At 41.1% G+C, this 17,517-nt stretch overlaps 1 protein-coding gene across 1 annotated transcript in view; it reads right to left on the reverse strand.

The window, feature by feature from the left end:
- The window catches only part of LOC139299479 (sodium bicarbonate cotransporter 3-like), a 36,402-nt gene that overhangs the window by 14,630 nt on the left and 4,255 nt on the right, over positions 1–17,517 (reverse strand). The window contains exons 2-7 of the mRNA XM_070922388.1: positions 9,040–9,121; positions 7,707–7,856; positions 5,324–5,462; positions 4,682–4,842; positions 4,271–4,459; positions 2,856–3,239 (exon numbers count right to left, since the gene is read on the reverse strand). Of these exons, the coding sequence (XP_070778489.1) occupies positions 2,856–3,239; positions 4,271–4,459; positions 4,682–4,842; positions 5,324–5,462; positions 7,707–7,856; positions 9,040–9,121 (1,105 nt within the window). The remainder of the gene's footprint in view (positions 1–2,855; positions 3,240–4,270; positions 4,460–4,681; positions 4,843–5,323; positions 5,463–7,706; positions 7,857–9,039; positions 9,122–17,517) is intronic.

Genomic DNA, 17,517 nt, shown 5'->3' on the forward strand with positions numbered 1-17,517 from the left:
CATTACTTGCTAGATTTGTTGATTTTGTACAGAGCTGCAACACTGTGATGTCTCTCCACAGAGAAGACGATATATTTCACAAAGCACTGTTACTGGTTGCTCCCCGTCTGTTGAGCTCATTACTCTGGTGCTTAAGTCAGTCCTGCTTAGCTTAAATTCATGTCAGCTTTCAGCTAAAGGGGAGTGGATGTGTTTGAAATGCCTGACAGTTCCCCTTCCTCAGACTTCAGCACCTTCGAGTGTTGAAGCTCTGGTATTTCTGTGCATAATTGGCTGCACACTTCAACATTGCTTATGTGATTTGAGCCATACCAGATACAGGAAACGCTAGCACTTGAGGTGACATGAGAGTGGGAGATGAAATGAGGGAGTAATGTATTTGAATCAAAGGATAGCATATACATACTATCCTCTGAAATTCTGAAGTAACGCTTCTTTTACCAGGCTTTCCATCTTTTCTCATTTTCCACATCTACATCGACAGATGTCTTATTTTGCCATCATAAAATGTGCCATTTATACCAGCATGTGGTTTGACCAGTGATCCATACCCTTGAACTGTACCCTGTAGTAACCCCAATGGATGCTGGGTAGCTGTGACTGTTGAACAGGACCATGATTGCTCACATACCCAACAAAGCCTCTTGGAATAAGGGAGGGATTAGCTTAGGTTGCGTCCGCCAACACACTTCATTCAGGAAGGCTAAGCCCTGGAATGCTCCCCCATACTAGCCTTTTAAACAGTGGCGTCACAGCGCTACCTCATTCGTATGCAAAACAGTAACATAAATAACTGAAATTGTGGGTCTGTTAGCACTGTTGTACAAACGTAGGTGTGTATTGAACTTGGTCTAGAGGTAATCTACAGTTCTTTCTACTATTTACATTATACTGTACAAAGACTCAGAGATTACAAGTAGTCACATACATGCAGGGATTATGTACTGACACTACATTACTATGAGTCTAGATGTGACCCTTTTTCTATTGTAAAATGGCCTCTCTTTAATAAACTGACCAATGGTAGGCCAGTTGAGGCTAAATGTAGAAGAGAAATGCTTAAGATTTGAAAAGCTCTTAGGAAGGGCCTAACATGGAGCGAGTGATTCCCTGCATGTCCTGCGTACAGGTATTTCACCCATGACTTAATACTCAATGGGTCCATGGCATGCATATGTATAAATAGCCTGCAGTCAACTCAATATCATTATAGTACATATATAAACTGCAAGAGCATCTATATCATTGCAACATTGACTATAATTATTTGTTATTAACCTGTAAGCCAGGCTATCACTGGCATCCAGACAAATAACTCTGAATAACACATTAAGGACAATTTACACTATATTTGGTCAATACACAGTTAGCTGTTTTAAGTCAACGCTGTGCAACAGTGCAGTTTTTACGACCTACAGTGTTATTAAGACTGTAATGATGAAGGCTTGAAAACCCCCTTCTGAATAATAACCCACACACTGATGTCACTGACGCTTGTCTCTTGGGAAATACTGTATATTTTCCTAGAAGGGGGTACAATTACAGAAGCTTGTCAGCTATATTAAGACCACTCCAACCTTTCAGATTCAGCTCCCACCAAGTGATCGCTGGTTCTAATGACCCATGCTTTGAAATGAAACCATTCCCAGAGTAAGACAAACACAAGCGCACACACTCACATGCACACACAGTCTAACAATAAACAGCCAAGCTTTGGTTTGGGAAGAACAAAAAGTCACTGTAGGTGCCAATATGATAGGACATACAGTACTAACACATCCAGCCTGGTCTCAGGCTTATATTTAGCCATGCTGCTGGCGCACTTTGCCCTCACTCTATCGGGTAAAAGAATGTTTATACTTAGGAATTGATGAGGAGGAAGAGCATGGGTGCCAAATGATGCGATGGGAAAAGCACAAGTTGTTTATATCTATCAAGACATTTATATCTGTGTACTCAAAATGGGGTGGTCACCTGGGGATAAAACACCTTATAGCTGAAAGGACTGATGATTCATTATGTCAGTTTCAGTGTTTCGAGTTGCTCTGCAAATCTTGTCCTTAGCTTCTTGTCACAACTTTATTGAAATTATACAAAACACTACAGGACACTATTTAAAATTTTGCAGGAAACTATAATAGGAAAGCAGTGATACAGGTTATATTTTCTAGGTGAAGATATCCAGCTGTTAAGGCCATACTGTGTATTGTAGATGTCTTATACATATAATTGTGTTAGCAGATACCCAAGATTGAATGACTCAGACTGTCATGAGTGGTGAGAAGTAAAATAAACATGATCGGGACATCCCATCCAACAGGTCTTACATGAAACACCTTGACTGAGAAGAGTGAGATGGGGTAGATAGCTAAACGTGGCAATAAAACATCACAGGACACATGATGCATTATGGGAGAAAGACGAACCAAAACATTTTGGAAGGCAGCCATGCAACCACAATGAAGGAGGTGTGAAGGGGGACAGGGCCAAGCAAGGCATAGACGCTGAGGAATGTCTCGAAAATGTGTAAGGCGAGAGTTTGAATGAAGTATAGAAAGTCGAGAGTACAGCAAGAACCAGAAATATTAGTGGAAAATAATGTGTTTGTGGAATAGATAGAAACTGAGAAGGGATAGAAGCAAGAATCATGAGGTGGAGAAGAGAATAGTGTCAAAAACTTTGTGGATAAATACAGTGGAAAGAGCGTCTTAGCGAGTGAGCCTTGCTGTGGGTTATTGATGAGATGGCCGCAGGGTTGGAGGGTTGGAAGTTAACAGGGATAAGAGCTTTCATGCTAGTGCTAGTGTTCTCTGTTCAAGCCGTGACTCACACTGGCAGGCTACACAGATATTTGCCTTCTAAGGGCAGCAGCTCGAGGCCCTGGGATGCCGAGGATGCTCGCCGGCTGAGCTGTGGTGATGCTGCCTCTTCTTCTGCAGAGTTTGGTGGATCGTCATCCTCAGGAGGTGATACCACAACCTCAGGGATGCCTTGAGGGCCAAGGCCTGCGCCATGGGTGCGTGGCGGGCTTTGGGAGGAGCATCGGAAGAAAGTGGGGGTATTTTGAGGGGTGGAGAGGAACGAGGGACCTGGGGGGGGCCCAGTGTTGGAGGAAGAAGAGGGCAGGAGATGGTTGAGCAGGACGGAGACTCTGGACTCTCGTCTCTGGGAGAGGTTGGAGACAGAGGAGACTGCCCCTGGCTTGTGGAGAGAGAGACGTGAAGAGGACAGGCCCTCTCCTAACAGAGGAGACAAAGGCAAAGGGGGAAGAGGAGAAGGGAGAGAGAAAAGGAGGGAAAGGAGACGGAGGAGGAAAAGGAATAAGGGATGGAGCAAAGAGGAAAAACATATGAAGTAGGAGTACATCGCAGGGATGGTATCTGGAAGAGACACAGCCAGAAGGGGTGGGCAGCAAGAGCGTGGCAGAGGTGTAGTTAGAGAGATTCGTGCTTGAATTAACGTGAGCGAAAAGCATGACTGTGTGCAGAAGACACTGAGAATGATTCAGTGAGGCATGTGGGAGGGTCTGCAAGGGCCAAACAAAATGTCTCATTCAACTCCAAACAAACCAATCATACAACATGACTGAGGTAAGGCGAATCTCTGAGTTCAGAGAGGCTTGCATGCATGAGAGAGATGAGTAAGCAGGATGTCAGTGCACTGTAAGCAAACATGTGCTCTACCACAATAGACCAGTCATAAATCCTACGCAGTACATACTCATTTGGCATAAAGCATACATCTTTCACACAACGACTATTACCATCACCAACCATCAAAATGATATACATAATATTTAACTTTCACATTTGCGTTTCAGGTTTAATGATATGAAACACAGAAGTGCACAGAAGTGGAGAGTGTGATATGTTCCATTCTTAAAACCTCAGGCTGGCACCCACAAGCTTAAAATGCACATCATACATTAACACCACTGCGGGCATGCCCAGTCAAAAACACGATGCTGACTCCAGTTGCAGGTAAAGCAGTATTTTTTTAGGAGTGTCACCCTAAGGAGTGAAAACAATCATTAATTCAAACCCCAAGCCAGGCCAGCCATACAGGTTAGCACAGTCATTAGCACCCAGATTTCTCTTTCACTAAGGGGACCGACTGCTTCAATATAGATCATTCTCTATATTTTACTCACTTTTACCATCCACCATCTACGCTGGCATTGAGGGATTTGAACAGTGGATTTTTAGGAACAGCTCCCCAGTGGTGGAAAATATGGAGGAAAAAGAAATGTGAGCGCGTCGTAGGATCTCACCGTTTCTTTCAAGCAAGAATGGGTCAGAATGTTTCTTGCCTATGTCAGCAATGGAGCGCACCAGGGGGATGCGATTGCTGAGCTTTCTCTCATTCTGGTGGTGGTGTTTCTTCAGCATCGCTTCCCGCACCTTGTTGCGCAAATCCTCCTTCAACTGGCCTGACGCCACCATGCTGTCTATCAGCATGTCTGCGTCGTACGAAGGCAGGAGCAGGGACATAAACGCAGCAAGAAAAAAATAGAGAGAAATGATATATGGACCATAGAAAATAATTTTACCATTTAATGAATAATTATCTCCTTTATTTATCTCATACTTTTCACCACAATGCTACATAAGAAATACAATAAAATGGTATGAATATGTCATGTATCTTAAAAAGTGATTTCAATGAGTACAGTAAAATTTACCCGCAATTTCCTCAATGCTGTTGGCCCTCATATCCAGCATGACTGTGCCGTTGAGTATGCAGCTACGCAGTTCAAATAAGCTGTGTAGTGACAAGGTAGCTACATAGGGCTTACTCCACCTCTCGCCACCATCTTCCACATCCTCTTCAAACTTCAACCATCTGTAGATAAACACAGAGAGCACACACACACAAACATAAATGGTTTCCTTGAATCCAAAAATTATAACTAACTTAACTAAAAAATAAATATGAGCTGCGTTACAGTTACAGCTCGTATCCTCCAGCCACATTTTTCCTTCGACAAATTCAAATCTCACTATTCAGAGCACATACCAAAGTACTGCAAACTGAGTGACTCATCCCTACTGAACACCATGTCATCAGTGAGGGAACAATCTCTGAAATGCAAGCCAAGTTAAGTCACAATTACAATTTCAAACTCCAAGTTATTAGCAAAATAACCTTGTTGATTTTTGTGACCTGAGGCGTATGAGCCTAGTCTGTGTCTCTTGGAGACTGGCTTGTGGAAAAAGGAAGTAAAATGTTTGTTGAGGGCTACAAACAGTACTACAACAACACCAAACGTCACAGTGATTTAGACAATTCATCATGCAGTCCACCCCTTAAGCTGCTTTCTGACCTGGCAGTCTCCTTCCATTCAGTGGCACTGCCATCTCTGAAGGAGAGCTCATCCAGCTCAGTGAAAAGGTCATGGGGGACGTGCTCGAGGTCATCGTCCTCTGTACCCAGGATGAACTGGACCCGCTGGGATGGTGTGTCTGCACAAAGAGTGGGCAAAGGCCACATGTCATATTTACGGTGTTCACAATAGTCACAACAGTAAAATTCTGGAGGCAACACATTAGTCACACACAGGTGACGCAATACACAGTCCTGCCAACAGTTTCACACTATTCCACTGATCTACAGGTGTCTATAAAGTGCCAAGAAATGCAGCAGTGTGCCAGCAAAGGCAGGGAAGAAGACTGCAAGGTAGTAAACTTGGATGTTAACAATGCAGGTTCCAAAATCTTCAAAAATTCGCTTTGAAAGTGTTTTCTGGGGAAGGAGATGTATTTTGTTTGTTAGACCTCAATGATACACACATTGCTTCTTTGTGAGTAACGCTGAATGTAAACAGACTTTTGTTCGTTTACAAGAAAACGCCACAGGGCACCCTTTATGTGGATGTCTTAATCTAAAACACATTTTCCCCTGAGTTTCTCTTACAGTACCATATGTTTCTGTGAGTTCAGCTATTGCGGATGACGGGGGAAAATGTCTTGTAGAAGCAGAAATTAAATTTAAGCATAATAAAAGGAGATAGTAGTATAAAACACAAATCTTTGGGATCCGTTTGAGAAAGTGTGTGTGTGTGACTGCACTAATGACTTCTGAAGCTGGGAAGAATATTTTTTTTACTTTGAGTACAGTAAGACCAGTACATCACTGTAACTGCTTTTCATTCTGCCACATAAGAAGGAATATTTCTGCAGGCTTGATGCTGAGAAATCATGAGGAGAAGTGTGCAAGAGATAATAATGAAAACTTGAATGCTTTCCAGCAATCTTCTTTTCATGTCTGATTGAATTAGATGGCAGATATCAGGACATCTGGAACCAGAGAGAAAACGGAAATAGATATGGCAGATTACATGACCAAACGCCACAGGGAGGCAGAAATGGAATGACTAGAAACAAAAAAGGGACATGGGAACACAGTGTGGTGGTCTGGTGTGTAAGATGGTCTATCTATTAACAAACTTTTTTTTTTTTTCAAATAAATAAGGTTTGAAATTCATTACAAAACATTAAAATGATTACATCTAACATTAATATATTTGAGGTTTTGGAATTTTTTGCATCAGTATAATTAGTGGAAATCCAGCTTTCACAGGCACACTTACATGGTCAAATACTATGTAGTACCCATTGAAAACCTGTATATAGAATGGCAGACTGCATACTATTCTTCAACAAAAGGAAGGTTTTTTAATTAATCTTCGATCATCATCTGCCATCCTCATACTGAAAATACATTTGTAGAAACAGAGTATAAGGTGGCATATTACAGCATGAGCCTCAATAATCTTAATTCACACCTAACTCAGCAGCTAGAAGGGATATGTGTGTGTGTGTGTGTGTGTGTGTGTGTGTGTGTGTGTGTGTGTGTCTCCGCTCAAGTGGGCTATGTGATGTAATCTTTAGGCACCAGCATTAGGTCAAACTGTGTCAACTGTTGTCATAAAGCACTAATTAACCCCTCATAGAGTTCAAAGCATCGTTGGTGCTCATGAATCTTGCAGTTGAGGTGGTGCAGCAACGTCACACACAAACACACTCAAACATCGCTTAAAATGTCATAGCCTTCAATCAGTGTCAGAGGCAGGTTCCCAGTGGCCTTTAATGGCTTTTAGAGCTGGATGTTTTATTCAGAACTGTTTGAAAGATGGAGTGACACAGAGGGCTTAAGCAGAACGGTGCTCTAACCTGGCAGTTTGTGCATTGTTAAAGGGGGTTCTGATTCAAAATCACACCATAATGTCACACTCAACTTTCCTGTCACTGCTTTGTCAACCAAGGTTGGTAATACTGAGTTAATTCAGCTTTTTATGTATGTTTTAACTGGAGATGTTTTGTGGCACTCTAATTGCATTCAAAGTTCATGACCATTGCATCAGAGACTGGAAAGCTTTTTGGAAATAAATGTTGTATTAGTTAAAAGCAATGTGAAATACACGCACCAGAAAAATCCAACCAATAAAAAGAAATTGAAAAGGTACACCACGTCTAAGCTAGGTCTATCTATTGTGGATTGGATGGATTTCTGTTTACTATCTGAGGCAAGTCCTGTGAGTGTATGAATAAACACAGTTGAAGGCTCTCAAAAGTAGACATTGACTGCAAGGTAGAGTGCTGTATGATAGAAAATAGGGGGATTTAGAGAGAGAAATGGAAAAAACAGTGGTGTGGGGTTTGGTAGCAAATGGGGGCATTAAGACATTTAGGATGAGTGTTTCCAACCATAAGTGGGGGATTCCCTGCCATCTTCTTTCCCCTCCTCAGAGTCTCTCTCTTTCTTCTTTCGGTGGTGTTTGTGTCCTCGGTGGCGATGCCTCCGTTTGCTCTCCCTTCCAAGAGGAACATGGACGCCTACATACACTGCTCTGTGGCCTGGGGAAAAGAAAAGTGAAATTTACAATTCAGACCTTTCATTTACACCCTCTTTCACACACTTTGGAGAAGGAAAAATGGGGAAAAATAGGAAAGCTATTTTAGTCTTCAGTGTCTTCCCAGATTCATCTCAGAAGGACACCAGTAATATAAATGGAAGTTACAAATGCAATAGATTAAACCCAATTTAAAAATCCAAGAAATGTTATGAAAATATAGGCTACACTAATTTAAGCCTACAAGACCAGTATCACAGTCCCAGTCATTTATAACTGAAATAAAAGACACGCTAACATTTGACACAGAAGACAAAAGAACTTCTTTCCATTTCGTTTGAGTGCTCTACATAACCTACTTGAAGGAAACCAGAGTACAACATTTAACTTTTTCACCCCTCTGTTTTCCCCCCAGTGTTTTATCTACTTCCCCCTCATTATTGTTCCTGCCACACAGGAACCGTGTTGTGAGATGTAAACGCCCTATTTTCGCCCTACATTCTCTGCCAATACTCATATTTCACAGATGAGTCACCTCTCTTTGAATTTAAGGGGGAACCCAGGAGGAATGAAACCAAGATGCAGCACTCAGAGGAAGGCTTAAACGACATACACATGAGCTGAACAGATGGAGAGAAACAGAGAGGGAGAAAGAGGGAAAGAGGAAGAGAGAGAGAAGACACAAGAGATGAAAAGATGGAGAAAAAAAACTGACAGCTAAGTTGGACAGAAAGCAGAGGGCTCCAGGGGTGTCACAAAAAGAGAGAATGAGATATTGAATAGAGGATATGACGTGTGGTGGATCCACATAAAGAAAGAGCAGTGAGCTGGAGGTGAAGGACAGAGAGAAGTAGCAAACACCTGAGGGAGATAATGTGGTGGTACTAATGTTTGTGGTGCTGTTACTTTCTCTACATGTGAGCAGCATTGACACTTCATTAGATGTTACAGTCATGCCCCAAAATTCTTCACACATGTAAAACATAAAATTCAACATTTTATTACATTTTGCTTAGAATCATTAATTGTTATTGCCATTAATGTGATTGTATCCTTATAAGTGTTTCAAGTTTACTTAGCCTGGTGTCTTAGACTTCAGCAGCAAGTGAATGAATGATGTTTAATAGAAATAGTAAAATATTTTATTATTTATGTTTGCAGACTTCGGAACCTGGCTTTAAACTTACTTTCCAAATCTTCTGTTTCATAGTTTGTGTGAGTGGTGAAGCTGGTCTTCCCATGGTCAACTATTGCCTCCTCATCTAGACCCTGAGAAAGACAAGAGGAGAGAGAGAGAGAGAGAGCAAAAGAGATACAGGGAGAGAGAAAAGAAAAACATACATGAGTATCATGTGCAAATAGAATTTTCTATTCCCAATTTTCACCATGATTATCTTACTGGTTTATATAACTGTATATACGTATCAGATTTTACCAGTTTTTTTTAATAGACATACATTTGGTGATAAGAGTTGGTCTTGGGGAGAAACCAGTGGACAAGAAAGAAAACACATTAAAGCATGTCTGAGTTGCGTTTGATAATAATAATGGATACAACAGACTTTCAATAAGGCAGTGTCATCACTGTAATGAAGCACAATGTTAGAAACAACGACAGACTGAAAATATATATAAATTCAGCTTTAGTCCAACTTTTAAGAACTCCAACAGAAGGAAAAGGAATAGATATCAAAGTTGGTAAGTTTGCTGTGTGAGTTGATGAGATGTAGTGAGTCTGTACATTGCAGAATATTGAGGAGAACTAACAGGGCAGTGAAAAGGACCGTGACTCTATCAGACTGCAGCTTTTCCAATAGTGTTAGCACTAAGCAGAGTAGCTTGGTGAGGATTGGCTCGGCTGTGATTAGACTGGTGGGAACACAGTGTGGAGTCTTATATTTCCTCTAACACTCCAACTATGTTGATCACATGTGGTTTTGGTGAACAGGTATGTACGGAGTCCTGTTTGTTTTTGTATTTGTATTTTTACCACATACCCAGTCACTCCATAGCTCTGGGTTTAAGCGTGGGAGTAAAGCAAACAAAGTACTTTGGTTTTGTACATGGCCAACACAGACAGCTACGGCACTTAAACATGGCAGTCAGGAGAAACAGTTCAGAGGATGATCTGGACTAAGTACTAATACGAAGTACAATTAAGTGTAGTTAATGATTAGGAGACTGTGATAATTCATCTCATTTGAAATGTAGTCCAGAACAAAATTCAAAATTCAGAGAGCAGAAGCGATGGTCAGCTTGTACAAACACTCTGATTGCAGCATCCTGTAGCTTATCTAGCAGATTAACAGCTGATGGTTTTCTTTAACAACCTGAAGTACTGTTTAATGCAGCAAGGTATCATTAGAAGTAATTAGTCTGTACAGGAAAATATATTCATTGTTATGGTCCATGCAATAAAGGTCGAGTTTCATAGCAACATCAAGAGGCTGGCTCCACTCAGGTTATGACCTTAGCGAAAATAATTAGCCTGAAATCAATGTCATGGAAACATCAAGCGATAGAAAGATCCAATTAGAGGAGAGGAAGCGGCAAGGTACATATTATTAATATTCTTTATGAAATTATAGTGCCTTGACACAATATTTTCAGCACCCAAACACTAACATACAATTGCTATACATGTGAGGACACTCATGCCCCAGCCCCAAACCATAGCCTTAACCATCAGCAGTACATGTTTAACTTCAACATTTAACTTGAAGGTAGCCCAGTCCTAACTGTAACCTTTAAAATAAACCAGCCCTTGAAAAAGTGAAAAATATAAAATACATTCAGTTTTAAACTCAAAACTGGTTCTCAAAAAGTGTAAGACGAAACACACACAGACAAAAACCATAAACCTCCTGACCCAATCCTGGTTTGGTCCAATAACCAACCTTGTTAATAGTGTTCCCCTGACTCCCTGCCCTTAAGTGCCAAAACGTTTAAGAGACACTGTCTCCAATTACAGCTGCATGTGTGGCCAAAACAGAACTAAATGTGCTGGGAGAAGTCACTGTGGGTCTACCACCAGAATACAGCAACTGATACCGATGGTAGGCCACAAATCAAAAATACGCCTGTGACACACTGCAGGCCTACATTTGTGGGAATTTTAATTTTGCACCTCTAATAACCTTAATACTGCATGTTTTATTAGACCACAAAGAGAGACCACACAGAGAGGATCAATGTAAGTCAGGCCAGCTTGGCTCCATGATTTGTGTGTATTTCAACTAGACATGAACTATCATGTATTGAGACCAGGAAGGAAAAGCTTATTTTAGACACACATTCATAGGGTGTATAAATACCGCAGGGTGGCAGTGAGCTCTTGCTGGGTCTGCCATGCTGACAAGAACTACTATATACCCCTAATCATAATTAGGGGTATATAGTAATATCTTTCTGACAGTTACGGCTGACAGTAGGGATCCTGTCTTACACTTTCTTTTGGTCCAGTTTTTTGACAGCTTATGTTTTAATAACAGGTTGGGACAGGTTGCAGAATATGGGTTATGAAACTAAACATGAATTTCTGTGCATTTCAACTGAGCCTAAATTGATCAAAGATATACACTTCTATGAAATTTTAAATATCTAACATTCAGTCTTTTACATAGGCCGTATAATATGATCAGACACCGCATTTCAACAACTACAAATGTGCTGTTCTCTTGCCTCGTGTACAAACACTTTGAGGCAACACAATCCCCAATTGGAGGATCCTTTCAATCTCTTCAACCAATCACAGAGAGGCACTGCTGCCAAGCAGGAGAGAGTGGAAACAAAAGGCGACAATGTTAGCCACATGCTGAAAGGATATGTGATATGTGGATGATGTCAGGGCCTTGTGTGTCTCAGCCTCAACATGCCAGTCACCTCCAGTGACCACACTGAAGTTTCATTCTGATGGAAATCATGAACTCTATGTGAATCTCCGGTTCTCCCGGTTTCATTACTGGCTTACTACTATGAATATGTCTTCAATGACATTCAGATTACCACACATATATTACCATAATCATAGTTAGAAACCCACCTACATGAATGATGCCATCTGTGATTGTTAGTGTGCCTGTGTGTGTGTGTTTCTCAGTTGCTGGTGGATTTGCATGATAATGAGCCGTGTTGCTCTCTGACAGTGCCTTGATGAGGAGCGGTAATAATTCAGCTGCAGAGAGTAAGAAGAGCAGCAAGAAATAAATCTATCTCCAGTAACTCACCCTTGGTGTCCCAACAGCACACCAAGGGTGAGTAAAACTGACCAAGGGAGACTAAAACTGGACTGGTTCCTCATGGTCATTTGTGATCAGTCACACTAGCTGATACATTTAGAGATTACTGAAGTGCAAATCTGCACTTCATTTCTTGATAGTAGTGCAGTGTAATTACTTTAAATTTAAACAACCTTTTAACTTACTGTAAATGTAAAACAAAGGTCTATTTCAGGTCAAAACAAGATTAAATGTTTTGTGATGTGTAATTACCACTTTCTTTTAATGGAACAAGACCTATGAAACAAAAATTAAAATCAATCAATAGAGCAAGTTTGGCTACCAGCCATGTGTCTAATTTCCCATGCTGCAGGAATCACATGACCCAATGTTTACACGCAGGGCACACAAAGCTAGTGTGAAACTATTCCTGCTTCATGAATATCGTCTTATTTTTAAGCTACTTAAAATACCACTTTCACAAATCTGTTAACTTTACTGTACCTGTTTACATAAAGACATCCATTATCATGTATTCTATGCATGTCAACTTGCCTGTTTAGTCAAGTATATGCACGTGTTAAAGTCCGTTGTGCCCTCGACCCCACATTGCTTGGTACAATTTAAGAACACATGATGCAACCTGTCACATAGCTTTGTCCAAAATAAACCCCTAGTCCATCACCCGCAGTCCTCAGGCCAGGGAAGTGATTGGCCATTATGCCCACAAAGCACAGCTGTGGTTGGGCTACAGGAGCAGTGGCAGTGGGGAGGGCTTGGAGGGCAGAAGAATTGCCAGCTGAGTAAGAAAAACTACCATATAGTGACATCGATAGCAGATGTGTCTCTTGTTGCATCTACACAGTAAAGAAAGCCACACCATATGAGCCTTCACTGTTTGCTTTCCTGGATCCAGAGAGATCATTTGTGTCTCGTGGTGACTGTTATGATTCTATAATGTTTGTTTTAAATATGTCACCAAACCTGTGTGAAACTAATGAGTGATACGCAAACCTGCAGATAAAAATATGTAAGTAGATCTGCATGAATAGAACAGTAACTAGACTATACAATAAATGCGATTGAATAAAAAAGATATATGGAAACATTGAATTCAAACACAACCATGAGCTTAATCCAGACAACTTTGTGGACTTGAATGTAAGCACAGTGTTTCCTGGCCTGTCAGTGTCCACTGAGGCATGTGTGCAGCCACACGACAGAAACATAACACATGGGATTCGCCACATTCTGCTCCCCCACCACTGACAAAACAGATGTCTAGTACGGTGGGGAATTCTGATCAGAAGCCTCTTGATGTCACCAGGGAACATAACGTCACCCCTAGTCTGAGTTCAGACGAACTGAAAGCATGCATGGAGTCTGGTGTCGGATAAGCCCTGCCTGGCTTTGCTCAACACACTTTAGAGGGGACAAATGTGGATGAGTAGAGATTGAGTTCCAAATGACAATCAAAGGGAGGTAGGCAACACCAGCAGGCAACCTGCCAAGTGACAACACAATCAAACCATAAAAAGTGTCACTCTTCATCATTTCTCATCTTTCTGTTCTCAAATCCTGCACCCTCATCCTCTATTCTTTCTCATATGGGTGCCTTGTGGGAATGCTGTTTCCAGACAACAATCATAAAAAGTGTGTTAATCTGTGGGAAAAATAAATCAATAATGCCAAACACTTTCCTTTCAATTTATCCGTAATTGTCTCATTATGGGATTTTTACAATCACCCTAATCTATATGCTCCCAACCAGATCAGTCAGCAAACAACAATATGAAGACCAACATGATTTTAAAAAAAATCACCCCAGTTGCTTAGTAGTTAGTTATATAGTTACACTCCATAAAAAGTAAATATTTTGAGTTTGAAACACTCACCACCTACAGACTTAAAATGTAGCTGTAAAACTTTATAGTTTGCACTTTCACAGAGAGCAGAAGCGATGGTCAGCTTGGATATATATAATTTGTTTATTTTAAACAATTAATAGGAGGACTTCACCACCAAAACATACATTGACAAATTGCCAAAATTAACCGTGAAGACTAAGTGATAACAATGCTGGTTTTATTTGTTTGATTGTGTTGGTTTGAGGCAAACACAGAGAATACTTGGTGGTGGAAGCCAATTAAACTAAAAAAGGTTGATCTGCTGCAGTTTTAAAACAGTCAACACTTCATGCAGCTGGCTGATACTGGTGAAAAGCGTTTCTATGAGTGCTTATCAGAGAGAAAGACTTGCTCAATAATTAATAAAGCGCTTATAAAACACACAGACCTGTTGTGTGCTTTTTAGATGGTATAAAATGGAACACATCATGGACACATATATTAAATACGAATGAAAAATGTTCCACCATCTACTATAGTTTCCATGCTGTATCCATGAAGGTTAAAGGGCTGGTACAATCATTACTGTTCGTGTGTCTGCACATGAGGATTTTCTCTAGCTTTTACAGCAGCGTCTGTTGGGTTTTATGCAGAGGTGGGGATTTACAGTTCACATGAACTTTTAAGAGTAAACACAAGGCTTACCATGTGTCCATGCAATAGCAAGGAAAACATTCCATTTGAACTCACCATTGAACTTTATACAAGATGATCCGCAACAAACAATTGTTTTGTCTATGAACCTAGACAAAGTTCCCAGCATTAGTGGCACTTGTAAATCAGTGGAATAGTGCAACACTATTGTCAGGAATGTGTTTTGCATCACCCATGTCGTCATGCTTGTGCTCGAAACAAACACCATTTTTCAGAGCTTAAAGTAATTTTCTTATTCATTGACAACATGTAGGTTAACCTCACTTCTGTTGGTATGTTTGTGTGGGAGTGATTTAACCACACAGCAGCCAAACACCTCTTCAGCCAACCAGGCAGTGAATGAAACAACCAGCCACCCAACAAGCCAACAGGCCTGGTTTCTTCTAATCTCAGTTCCTTGCCAGCCTTGCTTTACTGGGACCAGGTCCAATCGATAGAGAGACTGACGTTAGAGATGTGTTACATAGTGAGAGACCTGTCCCTTGAGATTACTGAATATCTCTCTCACACTGCCAAATGCACAATTGCATACTACGGATGAGAATATTGACATATATTTACTGCCAATTAATGTTAAATTATGTAACCAATTAAAGTATGTCTGAAAACAGAAAGATAATAGAAACAGACAATTAAGAGATTATCGATGGCTGCTAACCAAGTGATGTACATTACATTATATGTACATGTATTATATAATTCGGTCAAAGTCCTTTTGGGAAGGCACAAACATCCATGGTGCTTAGCAGGTGCTGGGTAACGAACGTAAACACTGAGATAATAATTATATAATTTGATCAGGCAGCTATATTTTGCTGGCTACCCATTCAATTATTTACCTCCTCACCACGTTTGAACAGGGCTCAACTAAGAAGGCAGTCAGAAGCTTGTGTGCTGTATCGAATGTCTCCTGAGTGAAGATGTAGTTTAATCTTATAGTTTGAACAGCTGGGAGGATATTTCACTCAGCAGAAACGTTTAAAAACAAACAGACCATCCATTCGTTGTAGTCAATACTCCCAAACATGCTGCATACACACATAAACACAAAGATGGTAACCGTCCCCTGTCTCTGCCTCACTAATATTTTCCTCTTTATATGTGCACCTGATTTTAACAGTCCCTCCTTGCTGGTTGCTCCCACTCTGGGCATAGTCATTTTTGCATTTTGTGCTTTTAGCTGGACTGAATAGAAACAAGCATTTAATTTAATTTCAATTCAGTCAACACACATCTCTATTGACAGCATGCACCTTATTTGGATTCAGCTACCCTGGTACCCTTGCTGTTTTTCATCCCCCTCTCCCTGACACTCGTCGTCTCCCTCCTCTCTTCCTTCCTGTTCTCCTTGTCCCGCTCCTTCAAGCAGCCATAACTGCCTCTGTCTGTTTCCTCACGTTCCTGCTCCGTGAGGTGATTAAAGGAAAGGAAACGTTTCCATTTCAAGAGGCATGTCCGATGAGGCAACAGCTTCTCACCCCCTCTTTCACCCCCCTCATCCTCACACCTCTCTGCCTTTTTCCTTCTGGTCAAATGCACAGACCACCTGCCCCATTCATTAACGCAGACCACTACTCCACTCTTCCATAGAAGAACCCAAGAGGACAAACCAATATAAAACACAAACACACACCAATAACGCCGCAAAGACAGAGCCACTGGATCCTATTCAAGTGCAGACCATGACAGTCAGGCACACACACACACACATACACACACACAGCACCAGACGTACCGTAAGCACATGCTCCCCTTCGCTCTGTTCGTCCATTTAGACTAAAACATCAAAGCCAAAAGGCAGCAGGGACGTTAGCCAGGTCCTTCTTTCTGACGGTTATCTCTGTTGTAGAAGCAAAGGTGTGTGTGTGAGCTAAACGCTAACAGAGACACTGTCGCACTTGTCTGTTCCCTCTTCCTCCGCTCATCTCTTTATACAGAGAGAGGAAGAGAGAGAGGCAGCAAGCTGCTTCAGAACGCACAGTGCTCGGCTCTACCCTGTCAGCCCGCTCTTTGCTCAGCAGCCAATCCCACCATGCCACCATGAATATTTCATTCGCCCAGCCAAGAGCCTAAAAACACACACATACACACCACCGCACGGAGGACATACACACACATTTGGAGGACATTCAAATGCTCACCCGCTGAGGTATTCAGGTCACAAATGAAGACCCAGCCCCAACACAGATAAATAGAAACAAGCACACGTGTGGGCTCGGCATTGCTCAAAGGGTGCAATGAATTGAAAAAGCACAGATAGCTGTGTATTCATTAAGATTCCAAATGCCTCTGTGCCTTTGACTTTGACATTCACAATCCTTATCATAGCCTGAAGACATGTCTTTCAACAACCTGTAATTTTACAACGAACCATGGGTCATTCGTTGCCTGTCCATAACAAGAACTGTTACATGAGTAGGGCAAAAAGAACATATTCCTGAAACCTAAGCAGTAAATAATTTTTAATTCAAGGAAAGACAGTCCAGCCCAGAGGTACCATGTGGACGTGGCATTTGTTATGGCGCCAGTCAGTTCCACGTAGACTAACCACAAAACCATAAAGACAAAGGTGAAACCAAGCCTAAATTTAAGCTACCCCTGGTAATGAGTATAGAGTGTGCATGAAATTAAATAGAAAGAGTGACATCTAAAGGCTGAGCTGAGGCATCAGGCAAATGTGACTGAAGAACCTGAGACCTTGTATAGATTGAACATTGTAAATAAGGATCTGAAAATAATTTTCTAGATTCATCAATGAATTGTTTTGTCTATAAAAACACAGAAGAATAGTAAAAAAGACCCATCACAGTTTCTCAGAGCCCAGGGTTGCTTTTTTCCCCCTATGACCAACAGTCCAAAACCTGAAATTATTTAATTCATTGTAATG

Source organism: Enoplosus armatus, chromosome 16 (genome assembly GCF_043641665.1).
Source record: "Enoplosus armatus isolate fEnoArm2 chromosome 16, fEnoArm2.hap1, whole genome shotgun sequence".
NCBI lineage: Eukaryota > Metazoa > Chordata > Actinopteri > Centrarchiformes > Enoplosidae > Enoplosus > Enoplosus armatus.